Raw genomic sequence first — 14698 nt, 5'->3', positions numbered from 1 at the left:
GGCCCGGTATTATTAAACTTCAGCAACAGGAAGGCAAACGGGGTTTTGTTGTGCCTCATGCATCGAGCCAAACACCAAGTTCCAGTTGCAGGATCCTTACTACTGGGGTTGAAGCAAGAAGCAGAAAGAACCCATGGGACTTTGTACCTGGAAAATTCACCTGTTGAACTGTAAACCTGGGTGGGTTTGATAGGGAAAAAGAAGAAATATTGATCAGCATGATGCCATTTGAAGTCACTGCTTTGAAATGGCTCAGATTTTACACTTGTGTCCCTCAGATCAGCTACAGAAAATCCAGGGAACTCACCAGTGATAAAACAAATTTATCCTGCTAGCTAGGCCCGACAGACAGCACATTCCCCTAATCTTATACTGACAGTACTGGCTTCCCCTCTGCCACTTGTTTTTTATTGTTCAAATTTTTAAGTCAATTTATCATGGCCCATCAAGTGGGTAACGGCTGCACCGAAAACACAAGCCCCTTTCACATCTGCCGCAGACGGCTCCACAAAGAGAACATTCTTTCAAGATTGGACCATGAATAACTGTCCATTGAAAATAGCTGCTTGCTAAACAGGCCCAGGAAAGGGACAATGAGCCCTTTCAGAGCAATCACAACTGAGGTGGGCACAAAGGAGATGCCAGCCAGAAAGATTTGCAGCGTAGTATTGCCTGCACACAGGAAGCAAACAGAAGACTCCAGACATAGTTAAACATTGGAAAAGTCCCAGCTAAGGACCCCATGCTGACCTCTGCCCCTTGCACCTTTGATGCAACAGACCGTTCATTACATCATAATGCAACCTCTGCAGTAATATTACATGCTGCGTAAGTTGCACTCTAGGTTGCAGAGATGTACAATCTTTCGGGGTCACATCATGTTTGCTGTACAGTGTGTCAGGCTGATCAGTTCTTTAGCTTTTAATGAAATATGGGCAAGCGTGCCCTCACGTGCACAGAGGATCACCCAAGGAGTTTACACATACTGTGATATGGACTTTGTTGCGGTAAGATGTAACGTTTCCCCGTCCCCATGTCATGAGCTCACTACATTTTACTACCTTAAGATCCAGGCTGGCCCCTCTGCAATCAGAGTACTTTGGGTGTGACTACTTTTATTCTGGGGAATCTTCCCTTCCCTCCTACCTGTAGCATCCCCAGACATCCTGGAGGCAGGGAAAGCTGTGTGTCTTATCTCCAAAGGGTCTTTTAGGGAGATGCAGCAGCTGGCAGTGGTGCTGGACTCCATGGGAGAAGCAGATGCTCAGCATCATGCTCTTGGAAAGCCTCATGGGTCAGCCTTGAAAGGTGGTAACTCAGGATCCACCCATGTCCCCAAAGTAGCTGTTAAGAGGCTCAGCAATGAAAGGAAGAGGTAATGTTCCCACTTTATCCAGTAGAAATGTTCACCGTATAGATAACTCCAGCATAGAAAGCAGAAGGGCCACACCGATCCACAAAAGGCTTTATTAGAAATGTTTAAGGTACAGTGTTGCGCACACTTGACATGCACTGTATTTTAAACAAGGAGTCTGGAACCTAGTTAAGTCAGGACATAGGTTTCTAGGCTACACGTCTCCATGTGTTACATACACACTCGGCATCAGCTTGCTGAAAACACAAGACCCTGCCACGCTGAGACAGATGCCAGACCGACTTGTAGAATGAACTCTGTCCACAAGGCCAGAGAGACTTTGCACATCACCCCGTTCCCAAGGTACCATAGCATGGATCCGCAGACTCGTTTTTGCCTCCCTGAGTCCTCATGCACTGGGGGCATACTGCATGACCAGTCGGTCAAAGTCATTCTCCTGTCAAAGAAAGGAAAAATAGAGACTCTTGGTTTTTAATTACTGAAACTTGATTATAACCTTGTTTGCTAGTGGGCTGAAGAAAAGGCTACAGCATCTCAGGAGGGCAGCAGAGAGGCATTCCAAGCTTGCAATACCCTAAACCAGCTGTTCTTGACCTTCTCTGTATGAGATCCTTCCATTCCATTAGCCCAGCACAACCCTCTACTTTCTAAACAGGGCACACCTCCCCCATTTAAGTAATATGGGAAGTGAACAGAGGTCACAATCCACTGATTGAGAACCCATAACTCTGAGCTGTTGTTTCAGACATCCAGGCAGGCACTGCTCCTCTGGTTTATACTTGGTTCATGTTTTCAAGGTTGCCTCTACAACCACTAAGGCCAGAAACATAATTTGCGTTTTTGAATGAAAGTGTAAAAACGGGCAGATGAACAGGATTCCCTGAAATCTGGTCACAACCCAGCCCAGGGATCATGACCCTGGGCTTGATCCACTAGGCTAATTCCAACAATGGTGTGACCCACGATACAAGTGGATTCTGATTAAGAAATGAACTGGTTACCTTTGCCTGGTACTCCTGTATAAATGGGTGACTTTTATGTGCATCTTTCAGTTGTGACAAGTAGCGATTGGTAACCTGGGTGGAAGAGACACAAATGAGACCCCAACATTGCGATCAGAGGAGGAAAAGCTAAGAGCTTAAACAGGCAATTGAGAGAGCTGATCTTCAGAGTGCTTTACAGGCACTGAGTATCATCCCCTCTTACAGCTGAGGAAGGGTCAGGACTTGGTTTTCAGAAGTTCTGACCACCAACAGCTCCAACTGAAGTCAGTGAGTGCTATGGGGGCATGGGCAGCTTTAAAAATCAGGTCTTAAGTGACGTGCTCACAGTCATACTATGAGCCAGTGGCAAAGCTGGGACTGGAAGCCTGGAATTCCAGGCTCATACTCAGGCTCTCTCAATTTCCAATCCCGAGCTTCCCTATTATATAGGAACGCAAGAGTTTTAGACAATGGTACAATGCTCTGCTCATTAGCCAAGGTGGGTTAAAATATTCTGTTTCCCCAACTTCAGTTAGCACAGGAGCACATAACTCCTTAAAACCCAAGCGAGCCTAGTATCTGCACACCTTTAACAGCAGGAGGACATCCACCCACTGTATTGTACTCGGACAAGCAGAATTAGCCTCACCTCTGGTGGTTTACCCAGGTGCTGTGACAGGACAACAAAATTGACCAGGGTCTCGGGATGGCTGCTATCCTGAAAGCATAAAGGGCAACCACATCAGATGACCTGTCCTGCCTCCCTATTACTTTAACCAGGTGCAGCCCCCAGCACATTTCTGCAGCTGGAAACCATCTTCTCCTGAAGAACCCACAGATCGCTGTACAGGAAGGGGCAAGGCAGGGGAAGAATTAGGTCCTTAGAGGTGACAGGCAATGAATTCCTGAGTGAACACAGCATGGCTAATGAGGTCCTAGGACAAGTAATCAAAGGCCAAGAGCCCAGCTACCCAAGTGCCAGGATAGCTCTGAAACACACATGCTTCTGAGATGCTAAGTGCTTATGAAATGGGATTTACACAAGACCAAGCCAGCGAGACCCCAGCGGCACAGATGGGGGCAGAACATTTTAAAGGTCATGTTTAACAGACTCAACCTACTCAGGGAAGTGGGGTGGCGGGGTGTGTTCCTGAACTGGACGTCAGCTTCCTGAGAACACAGCGGCACAATAATTTGCCTGGTCAATGCGCAAATGGCAATGTAGCTTCCAGCGCTTACGGGGATGTTTCAGAGGACAGGAACAGAATGCCATAGGGTTTAGACAGAAAAAAAGATTTAAAATATGGAATTAAAAATCACTCCCCAAATTCTCACAGGTTGCAGCCAGCCAGCCCTGGGCACAATAACAGAAGATGAAGCTAAGGAGCAGTGAGATACACATGCATGAAGTTTAACGGTCAACAGTCTTGCTACTTTTCTTTTGCCTCTTTCCAGAGTGGCAGATTTGAATCCAAGGTTATATTGCCAAACAGAAAACACACCTTGTCTAGCGCCTCTTGGAGCACACTGTCTGCGTCTTCCCACTTGCCCTGAGCCATGTAGCAGGCTGCCTGTCCATTAAGCAGAAGCAGGGTAGATGAGCATTTGTCTGCCATCTCTTGGAAGATGTAATAGGCATCCTGTAATTTCTCCCCACCCTGTGAAGAAATGGGACAGTTAACCTGTGATTGTGCTGCATTATGCCAAGGAGGCTGCAGTGGGCAAGGGTTTAAACACTGGAAGTGATGAGGCGCCCCACGATTAAATACAAGTTGACTGAGTCATCATTTCCCTTTGATCAATAGCCTTTGTGCCATGGTCAGAACAGCCAAGAAGGCGAGGAAGCTTGTTCTTCACAAAAGCAGCATTCACACTGCTTGGGTTAGTCTACACACCTCAGCTTGCTCAGAAGGAGTCTGACCCAGTTACCATCTGCCCAGTTTCAACCTGTTCTCAACCATCTTTCAAAGTGTCTGCCCCGGGCGGCCCAGCTCGTTTTTAAGAGGTTACAGACTGGGGGTGTAGCTACACTACAGGCAGTTCTGCCACCGTGGTGCAGACCCTCACTCCAGAGACGGAAGAGAGTCTTCCATTGCTGTAGTAAACCCACCCCCTCAGGAGAATTCTTTCTAATTGCACCTACAATGGAGGCTAGGTCAACACAACGCAGTCGCACAGGTGTGAGATTTCTCACAGCCCTGACTGTTGTAGGTAGGCAGACCTAAATTTTAGGTGTAGAACCCACCTTGGTCTACAGGGCTTGCATGAACTGACAATCCCTGCTTAACAGTTTCCTGCATTCATTGGGTCTCCTCTAAATAGACAGATCTTTAACAAGGCTGCGGAAGAAAGAAGCACAAAGCCATTAAATATTAAGAGCCACTTGGAAGTTTGTGTCTGGTGAAGACAGATTTTAAATTCTTAATTTTAAAAGAACCATGTCAGAAGCTGGTGATAATAAATCAAGTGGGTTACGAAGAGAGATTTAAGACACAGAACTAGGATATTATTAGCTGGATTTTTCAAAAGGGCTCAGGTCTTGAAAAGCCCATTGTTCTCAGAGGGGGATTCTTTGTTGTTCTTAATGGGAAATGAACTCTTGAATATCTGGCCCTAAACTATTACTCTATAAAATGACTGAGAAAAGGAACACAAGGACAGAGCTCAATACTGAGGTCAATTTTAAAATTATAATTTTAGGTTGTTACAAGCATGCCTCCACCTTTACTGAATTTTAGGAGACTTTAATCCATCCACACACAGGCTATTCGGAGAATGACAGCTCATGTGTTTTAGCATGCTTAGTTAATTAAATGAAACATCAATCTAACTAAGGAAATTCCTAGGAAGTCTGCTTTCTGTGAGCAGTGACAGGCCCCCAAAGTGCCCACGGGAATGACACCTCCTTAGCTATAAAAGCTCATGTATTACCTCCACGTGTTAGTGTCTCTGGAACGAAGCTTTAGAATTTCGGTTTTCCTTTAATAGTCCATATTAGTTTCTTGTATATTATGTTTGAAAGATACATGAGTCTTTGTCTGCAAACTCTTTAAGCATACTACAAAGGGAAGGTTGTAAATCTAGGAGCCATTTGAGCAAAGGACAAACTAACAAGAGTGTCGTCTCAAAGATCAGGACACTTCCCTGGTACAAGATGCAAGGCTGCCAGAGACATGGTCTTCATGTTTGAGAGAGACAGTTCATTGTGTAAAAGAATGCAAGGATATTCTTTATGCAAAATATCCCAGAGGAGTAAGTGCTGGTTAAGATGAGACATCAGAACTATAATCCAAGTCATTAAAATGGGCCTTTTTACTCTGCTCTTTGCAAACAGAAAAATCTTTAGTTTTAACCCCACACAAAACTCTAGAATTATTCTTGTTGAAACTGATTTTTTCTACAAATGTATGAAAATCTTCAACCTTTTAACTTTAAGGAAAATATGTATACCTGGGAAGTGTTTTATGCTACTTCTTACCTTGTTTCTCCATTTAAAGGTGAAAACATTTGCTTATTCCTTAAAATGCTTAAGAGGATATAGACTTCTTTTGCAATATTCATGTAAAAATATTTTATATCTAAATTCAAACCCTCCATATAACAACTTCCTGGTATCACTGCTATGTGAATAGTGAGATGTGTGGTCAACCTATATGGAATCAAATTACTTTGCTATAACTGGTTACTAATATCTGAACCTGTTTGATTATAAAAATATTTAGACTAATTGATTTCCCAATTAATAATCTGGCATGCTCAAACAACTCCTTACCAAACTAAGGAAGACAAGAACCTCTCCAAGGATTGTTATGAAAAGAATATTATACTTTCTTTGATGACCCTTTTAGTTAAAAGACTAAGAATCATTTACGTTTAAATCAGACTCTACAGAAAACAGGAGAATTTGGATTAATCTGAAACAGAGTTTCAACTCCTCTGAAATCATGATGGAACTAATGGGATCTCTCAGAAAATGAACTGAATAAAAAAAAAAGGCAGAACTGTAACTTTAAGGATGTTCTGAGAATTTCCTGCCACACAGACAAATGCACTATAACCATCAAACTGAAGAATTCCAGCTTTGCTATGGATGCTTTAGCAGACTGCATGATATGAGCTGAAGATGCTAGGGCCCTCCCAGAAAGGTGCTGAGCCAATGAAATGGGACAGCAGCAGATACTGAAATCAGGCCAAGCCGGAAAGAGGTGTGACTTCCATCTTTACCAAGAGGATAAATCCCTCTGAACTCAGCCATTTCATCTCAGCTCTATCTGCTTCTCTCATCCAAGCAAACTCACTTTTCCCTTATTAATATGACATTCATGATTATTAATTGTGAGTATTTTGTGTATCTTTAGTCTTGGTGTCCCCTAAGTTAAATGAGATTCTTACCGTGCCTAAGTGAGTGGATGTCACCTCCCTAAACTGGCAGTGAGACAACAATTAAGATCTGGCCTAACATTTCTTGTTTCTCTAGACTATAAACTGCAATTCTGGGCATAAAATTACTTGGCTCCCAACACCCCTTTCTCCCTGCCCACACACATGTACCGAGACTGCTGTGTGATGGGATAATTTTAGAAAGGTTTACCTTATGACTGCCAGGAGACTAAACAGTTAACTATAGTCCTGGTTACTAAGGCAGACAAAAAACAACAAAAGAAAATGGTGTCTAGGTAGCATACAGAATTTCTCCCCACTGCTAAAGAAAATTAACACATAGCAGAAATATCAAGCAGAATACAAGTCACCCTTCCATCTGGGCACACGGGAGAGCTGCAACTGCAGAGAACAGCAGGCTAGGCAAATGGACTCCCAAGGCCCTGTTAAAGTCAACGGGAGTTTTGCCTGATTAAGGCCAACAAGATTTTGTCCATTGTTTTCTTTCTGCTGTTTACATCTCTCTCCACAGTCCCTAGATCACACCAGCCTGCTGTGCTCGTGTGTTACTGTGCCATTCAAGTGCCAGGTTATGAAACTGAAGCTAGAGAAAATGTTATTTGCTTTCCAGAAGCTGACGCTACATTGTCATAAACACATTACTGTGTCCCACATTTCCGGATCGAGAGGTGACCACCTGGGTCATGGCAATTTAAACCTACCTAAGAGGATCATCACACCTCTGAGGGGGACACTGAGGGAGTGGCTGGATCATGGGATTATTAACAGGACATGGAGCCTTTCACCTCTAATTCAATAGTCTGAATCCAGGCCAAGTCAGCAGTAGCCCATCTGGTTCTATTCTATTTAGGTGCCTACACCAGGCCCCTCACCATTGCACATGATCACCCTCTAGAATAAGGACATCCTGCATCTACTCTCTCAGGACCCCTTCTCTCCTCTCCTCTGGGGGGCTAACCTGAGCAGTTTAATGTTGCCCCCTCCTCCCAATGTAAGTGCCCACAGGTCAGGAGCTGCTTTGAGGGAAAAGCCGGGGAAAGTTTCACAAATGGACTGGAAAGCTGCCAAGTCCATGGCCTGCAGGTGTGAAATGTGGCCTCAGGCAATCCCCCGAGAAAGCCCCGTCTGAGGGAGATGGCTTTGCCCCAGAGGGAGGCAGTTCCATTGCTCCCAACAAACTGAGCCATTGAGCTCCTGGAAAGAGGGGTTCAAACCACTGCAGGTTTTGACATTAAGGACAGAGACCTTAGAAGGTAACCCAGGAGCCCCTGGAGAGAGCAGCACACTGCTGGCTGTTAAGAGACCAATATATGCTTGCTCAGTCCAGCTCCTAGTAACCAACAAATCCATGTACTAAAAACTACAGCTGGTGCCTCTGTTGGTAGCCCCAGCAGACAGGCTGGAACTGAACTGCCCTCCTGCCCCCTAAAACTAGGTCTGCTGGTCAGGGTGGAGGTACACTGGCAGCAGGGAAGCTTGCCCTGGAATGGTCCCCATTTATCAGACACCCTTTAACCGCATCTAGAAAGGAGTTGAGCTCCGCAGCACTTGCTGTTCTTTTAAAGAACAGCAACACAGACCCATTCCAAAGCAGCCAAGCGATGGCCGAGTAATTAATCTGCAATGCAAACCGTTCCAAGTGCTGTGGGAATGAACGGCTAGCAGGGACAGGGCTCTGCTCCACAGAAACCCCAGCAGCTTTCCACAGACTCAGAAGGCATCGAGCTGTTTCTCTGAACGGATGGGAAGAGGGATGAGAGATCAAAAGTGTGAAATGCAGTTATCGTAGCACAATGTAAACAAATCTCAATCAGTCCTGAAGGGTGCCTGATAAATATCAGCTGCCACAGATCCCACTGAGCCTGTTTCACTGAAAGTGGGTTTAGCTAGAACAGGGCTTTATTTATAGGATCAGATAGAAGCACAAATACACTCCGCTGTAAAGACAAATTATTAAATTTTCATCTAAGGTCTAACTGGGAGCAGCACTGAAACATCAGACTGCTGCTCCTAGTTAGACCTTAGATGAAAATTTAATAATTTGTCTTTACAGCGGAGTGTATTTGTGCTTCCATCTGATTCCAAGATCAGACTGCTGTTTCCCATTTTACGTTATAATCGTCTGTGAATTATTCAACTACTGAGAAACAGGAGCTCTTCTGTGTCTGAGTTAACGATCAAGTGGTACACATGAAAAACGCTTGCACTCAAAGGAACTAATTAGTCTGGCTATTCCCCATGCACCTGCAGGGAAAGCAAACTCAAATGGTAAAGGAAAGGGAAAGAATTATCAAGTACCTTCTGCCAGCACTATTTCACCTCTGGAGAGCGAGGCAAAGGGAAAATGATCAGAAATGGGATGGAGTCATGCCAGTCCTGTGCTCTGAGACTCTGGCTCCTAGCTTTTCCAGGCAACTGCTCCAGTTGAAGTATCCAGGATACATCAGCTAGTGCCCACCCCCTCCCACACAGCTGTGGGCCCTCTTGCTATCCCCCAAGCTTCACAGTAGGACAACATTTTTGCACAGCCCAAGAACCATTTAAGCCACTCAAGCACAAACAGCTGGTAGGCAGCAGTGATGCACAGAGGCTCATCATGAAGGTCCCAGTTCAGCAAGGAACTCCAGCATGTGCCTAACTGAAGGCAACGTCATTGTCTGTGTGCTCAAACAGGGACAACCCAGCATGTGCGTAAATGGGAGTCCAAGGCTGGGATGGGGAATGTAGAGCACCAGTCACTGAAGCCTGAGGACACACACCAGCAGGGAGCCCCTGCGCTAAAAGGACACTGAACATTCAGGAGCTGATCTTACTGCTGCACTGCTCTAAGGGGCTGGGGGGGAGACGCATTCATCTCACCTTTAAACACAACCCGTTCTGTTCCACATCACACCACGCACCCAGGCGTGCTCTAATGAGAACTCCATCTAGCCCTGTTTGTGTCTGACTAGGCAACTTCCTGGAGAAGATCAGGATTCTGTCTACTGCCCAGTCTGACCTTTCCCTTGTAGTAGCTCATAGCACAAATGGATTCATGCAATTATGGCATTTTGGAGAAAATGTGAAGAGCATGAGAGTAAGGCAGCGCCCATGGAGTAGAGAAGGGTCTTGACCTACAATACTCACTACAGCCAGGTTCACCCAGGCAGTGGCCAGCTGGGTGAGGGTAGCATCCTCATCTTGCTCCTGCATCTTCTTCAGTTCCTTGCTGAGTAAACACAAAGGGGAGCCACACAATGAGAAACTGACATAGTCCAGCTTGCTCTAAGTCCCAAGTGTAAGGCCTGAGGTAGGAGAAAACCCCTCATTGCACAGAGGCCATCCCTTTGCTGCCCTCATAGCTCAGTGAATTGAGCCTGAGGTGCCCTGGGACCCTCTCCTGCCAGTCAGAGGCACACTGCCATTGGGCTCACTGACCTTTGTTATTTGGCACAAATACCTCCAGGGTATTTTATTTAAGCAGATAAATCATTGCAGCCACAAGGGAAGAAGGTCTGGTGTCCGCAGAAGGCTGTTTTATTTCCCTTTAGGGCAGCAGGCGACCCAAGTCCTGGAGGTTCATTTAACACTCCACGAGGTCACGAGTAAATCCTAGAATCCCACTCACAGCTGCCCTTCTATTTCCAGGGTCCCAGCGTCCCGAGGGAGAAGGGTGTACCACACTGCGTTCACACCAGCCAAGGGGGACTCCTCCCAACCCCACCTGTGACCATCAGCCTCCAATGCTGCCTGCAGGATACGGACCAAAAAGCAGAACCAGAGCTGTATAATGCCTTCCCACGGGTCTTTAATAATGCCCATGTGGCACATAAAAGATACACTGGGCCAGATCGAGCCTGGGCTTACCGGGCCAGATCGAGCCTGTCGAGCTTCAGCAGTATCTGTATCATCATCGCCATGCTGCAGGGAACAAGTGCACATCAGGGCTGTACTCTAGGCTTTACTGCGCCCCTTTCACAGCAGGGACTGAAGTGTAGGCACCCGCCCACTCCTGGAGAATATAGTTCCCCTATGGGCCAAAGGCCAGCGACACCACGGAACTGTTACTCCCCTCTTCTTCCACCCAGGGCTTGGAGTGATTGGCTACCCCCAATCTGCTGTCTGTTCCTACACTCAGGTCTTCCCAGGTTCCCTTCTTAACACTGCTTTAAAGCATGGTTGTACCAACTGTCTGTTATAATTTATGGAGTCGGAGTCCAAGATCAAGCCCTTTTATTTAATCAAATATTTAACTAGAAAAATATAAACTCATCGAAATCAAACTCCCCTATCTTGTGGTGTCCAGTGTCTCCCCTCCCCCACCCAATAAGGAATATACCATCAGCAGAGGGCCCTGCACTCAGAATTCCCAGCAGTTGCTCATTGCTGTCATGCTGAATCTCCACTATAAAAACTTCAGCCAAGTTTCATTCAGCTATCGTGGGTCAAGTGCAACTCAAAGCCAGGAAGAGGAAGAGAGGCCTTGCATGGGTATTCAGCATGGATAGTGCCTGCCCTTGGGAAGCACACTGCCTAGCACACAGACATGTTGCTAGCGAGTAAGAACAGGCGTTTCACCACCTTGCTCTCGCTGCAATGGGGAGGCAATAAAGCAGACAGTGTTATTTGGGTACAGACAGGACAGCTGGCTCCAGGACTCTGATTGTTCTAGTGCTGTAGGCATTACAATGCTCTTCTCGCTACCTGAAAACATGCATGAAATGTGGTATCCTGAATTCCCTTAGCCTCAGACTGGGTGAATGTGTGTCTTGTTCTGGGATGGACACCTGATCACTTGGTATTAACATCCCCAAATCCATCTCTTGCTGGTTTCTATAAAACTTTAAAACAAGTCAGACTTCACCTATTTCTATGGCAACATTTCCTTGGATCACCGAGCACAGCTTTGTTGGGTGACGCTGAGGTGTCTGAGCTACACTTACCATTCCAAGCTTTCTCCTTGGTGCAGTGTGCGCAGGGCCGCATCAGGGTTTGCATCATGGAAATAGATAGATGCAGCCATCAGCAGGAAAGTCGTGTTGGTCACATCAACGCTTTTTGCCATCTTCTTGTCCAAATCAGCAACAATTGCATCCCTGGGAAGAGTGAGCTGGTGAGAGTTTCGGAACGGATCATTCAATTTCTAACCAAGGCAAAGGCTGTCACCCTCCAGTAGGGAAAGTCCATTGAATTTTTAAAATTCAGCCTTTTAAAAATTATTTGAACTAAAAAGCATTGGGGAAAGAGAAATATTTTCATGTCCACACACTCAAAAATAACGCAGGGGAGTTTTACTAAGTATGGCCAGAAATTTGGCACGGCAGAAGAGTTTCAGCCCAAAACAGTAATTTTTCAGAAATACATCAAAATGCCTGAAATCAGCCAATGGAGATGGCGACAAATACTGTACGTGCTTCTCACCAAGGCCAGCTAAACTGATCCTACAGACAACGCTGTTTTAAAATCACGAACCCATGAGTGGCCGTTAGACAGACAAACCAGTTAGGCCAACCAGCAGGAATTGCTGACTAAAACCTGCCCTCAATACCGGTCTATCATCTGAAGATTGGAAGTATTTTATTGTGCATTGGTATAGGAAACATGATTATAGATGCTTGGTTTGGGAATGTAAAATGTATAGACCCATTTTTAATAAGCCAGAGAATAACTGGTTAAAAACACTTCAGTCATTTCCATCCCACATGATCAGGGCCATATGCAGCAGTGACCAAGACTATGCTCCCACTACTTAAGCAAATTCTTTGCTGGGCAGTGTTTGTATGTTACAATAATTCAATGTCACACTTACCTCTGAGTGTCGTTTGAAAGATATTCTGCAAACATTCTCACTGCTTGGAGCTCAGGGCAAGCATTGGCTTTGATTTCATCCAGAACAACACCATATTTTCTCTATTGAGGACAGACAAATTTGTGTAATAATTTAAGGGCAGAAGGAAAAACAATTCACTATGATATAAGTTACAAAATAGTAATGTACATTAATCTTTGCTGCATTTCCCCACACGCTCAGATGAGACTGACTAGCTGGACAGAATTAACAGAGGAACACTGTCAATGCAAGAGTCACTATTAATGAATCTCCACTGTTTGTGTTACTAACATAACTCCAGATTATTAGACAAAGAACTTTAAAAAGCCACTTTTCACTATTTATGCTGTAATTTATTTGCAATTTACTCAAACTGTGAGTCAGTTTCATATTGTGGTTCACATGAATTGGCAGAAAAATCTTGCATTTGGGTTTGCCAACACTTCAAGGAAAAGCTGCCATTAAGAAAGTTAAGTACTTAAAACACTAATTAAAAAGTTATTAAACTATTTGTAATTAAAACCAAAAGACTGTTACATTACTAAACTCAAACAGTGAAAATTGCAGGCTGAGTGAAGGTGGGTTATCATGGGCTGCATGCAGGGAGAAGTACAAAAGGCATGCGAGAACATGGGAAATAACTGTCTTAAGTCTACAGCTCATCACCAACACCACAAAGAACAACAAAAGTAAATCTTCACACAACAGATGATTATTTAGGACTCCTATAACACTGCACAGGCTTGTCTAGCCCCAGATATTCTATTTCAAATATGGGGAAATACAGGCCAGAAAGGCCTAACTAGTTCAGTGGTTCTCCAACTGTGGGTGGGGACCCCAAAGTGGGTCATGACCCTGTTTTAATGGTGTCACCAGGGCTGGCTTAGACTTGCTGGGGCCCAGGGCCAAAGCCCAAGGGCTTCAGCCCTGGGAGGCAGGACTCAGGTTACAGGCCACCTGCCTGGGGCTGAAGCCCTTGGGCTTTGACCCCCCCCTTCCCAGAGTGGTGGGGCTTGGGCTTTGATCCCCTCACCAGAGGTAGCAAGGCTCTGCCGGGCTCAGGCTTCAGTCCCCTTCCCTCTCCCCAGGAGTCATGTAGTAATTTTTGTTGTCAGAAGGGGGTCAGAGTGCAATCAAGTTTGAGAACCCCTGAGCTGGTTCACACTGTGCTCATCACCTTGTTAACCTGGGTGGAGGTGATGGGCCCCAAGGCTGTAGAAGGAATCAGTGTCAGACCCCAAGAGACTGAGGTGCTGGATCTGAACTCAGAGCTCCCTGCTCTCAGACCTGTGCTCCGTGCAGAGCCCGGGATCTCACCTGGGCAATGTAGGCTCGGTATAAGAAGACATCCCGCTCCACCTCCCTTTCTGGACTGGATGGCTAAAGGAACGAGAAGGGGGAGACAGAGATTCATTAGCCAGCACTATCGGACCCCTGAAACAACAATGCAGCCCTGAGCACGAACTGCAGCCAGGAGGTGAGACCTATGCCTCTGTGGGGGGAGAATGTGTGTGGCGAGGCCCACTGGGGTCTGTCTGCGGGAGGGGGCGGGGGGGAAGGAGTGGAATTTGTGATGGGCGGGGCTAAAGGGTTTGAGATTTGGGGGGAAGCAGGAGCAACCCCCGCTGGGGTGGGCAGGGCTAGAAGGGGTGAGGAGATTGGGGGTCACCCCCCCCCGCTGGGCTCATTGGGTCTGGGGGGGGTGAGATTAGAGGGGTCACCCCCCCCCGGTGGGGTGGGCGGGGCCAGAGGGGGATCCGGAGATGAGGGGCGGGGCCGTTTTCACAGAGGGGCCCAGGGACGCCCCAGCGCAGCCCCCACCTTGACCCGCTGCGCCTCGTTGATGGCGGCCTGGTAGGCGCCGATGTAGAAAACTGTTCTTGACGTCGAAGAGCTCGTCCGCGTCCCCGCCCTGCCCGGCCGCGGCAGGGGCCACCACAGACGCCATTTTCCCCAGACCCGGCCACGTCTCCGGAAGCGGCCCCCGCGCACAGGACGCTGGGACTTGTAGTTTCCGGCGCAGGCTAAGGACGGAACAATAGGGCTGCGAGGGGTGGTGACGTAAAACATCGGTACCGGAAGTTAGTGCGGAGCGGGGCACACTGGGAGTCGTAGTTTTTCCTGTGGGCC

The 14698-nt window shown here is 46.5% G+C and overlaps 1 protein-coding gene across 1 annotated transcript; it reads right to left on the bottom strand.

Moving 5' to 3' along the window:
* Positions 1-1453: 1453 nt before the first annotated feature.
* On the bottom strand, positions 1454-14531 carry COPE (coat protein complex I subunit epsilon). Its single transcript, XM_077841763.1, is given in 11 exon segments — positions 1454-1811; positions 2377-2451; positions 3008-3076; positions 3861-4016; positions 9886-9967; positions 10606-10659; positions 11682-11834; positions 12548-12648; positions 13886-13948; positions 14390-14440; positions 14442-14531. Coding segments are annotated over 11 exon segments (927 nt in total). The 5' UTR covers positions 14517-14531; the 3' UTR covers positions 1454-1763.
* Between the last annotated feature and the right edge of the window lie 167 nt (positions 14532-14698).

The sequence above is a fragment of the Eretmochelys imbricata genome, chromosome 25 (genome assembly GCF_965152235.1).
Source record: "Eretmochelys imbricata isolate rEreImb1 chromosome 25, rEreImb1.hap1, whole genome shotgun sequence".
In the NCBI taxonomy this organism is placed as follows: Eukaryota; Metazoa; Chordata; order Testudines; family Cheloniidae; genus Eretmochelys; species Eretmochelys imbricata.
This window is presented reverse-complemented; position numbering and strand designations above follow the sequence as displayed.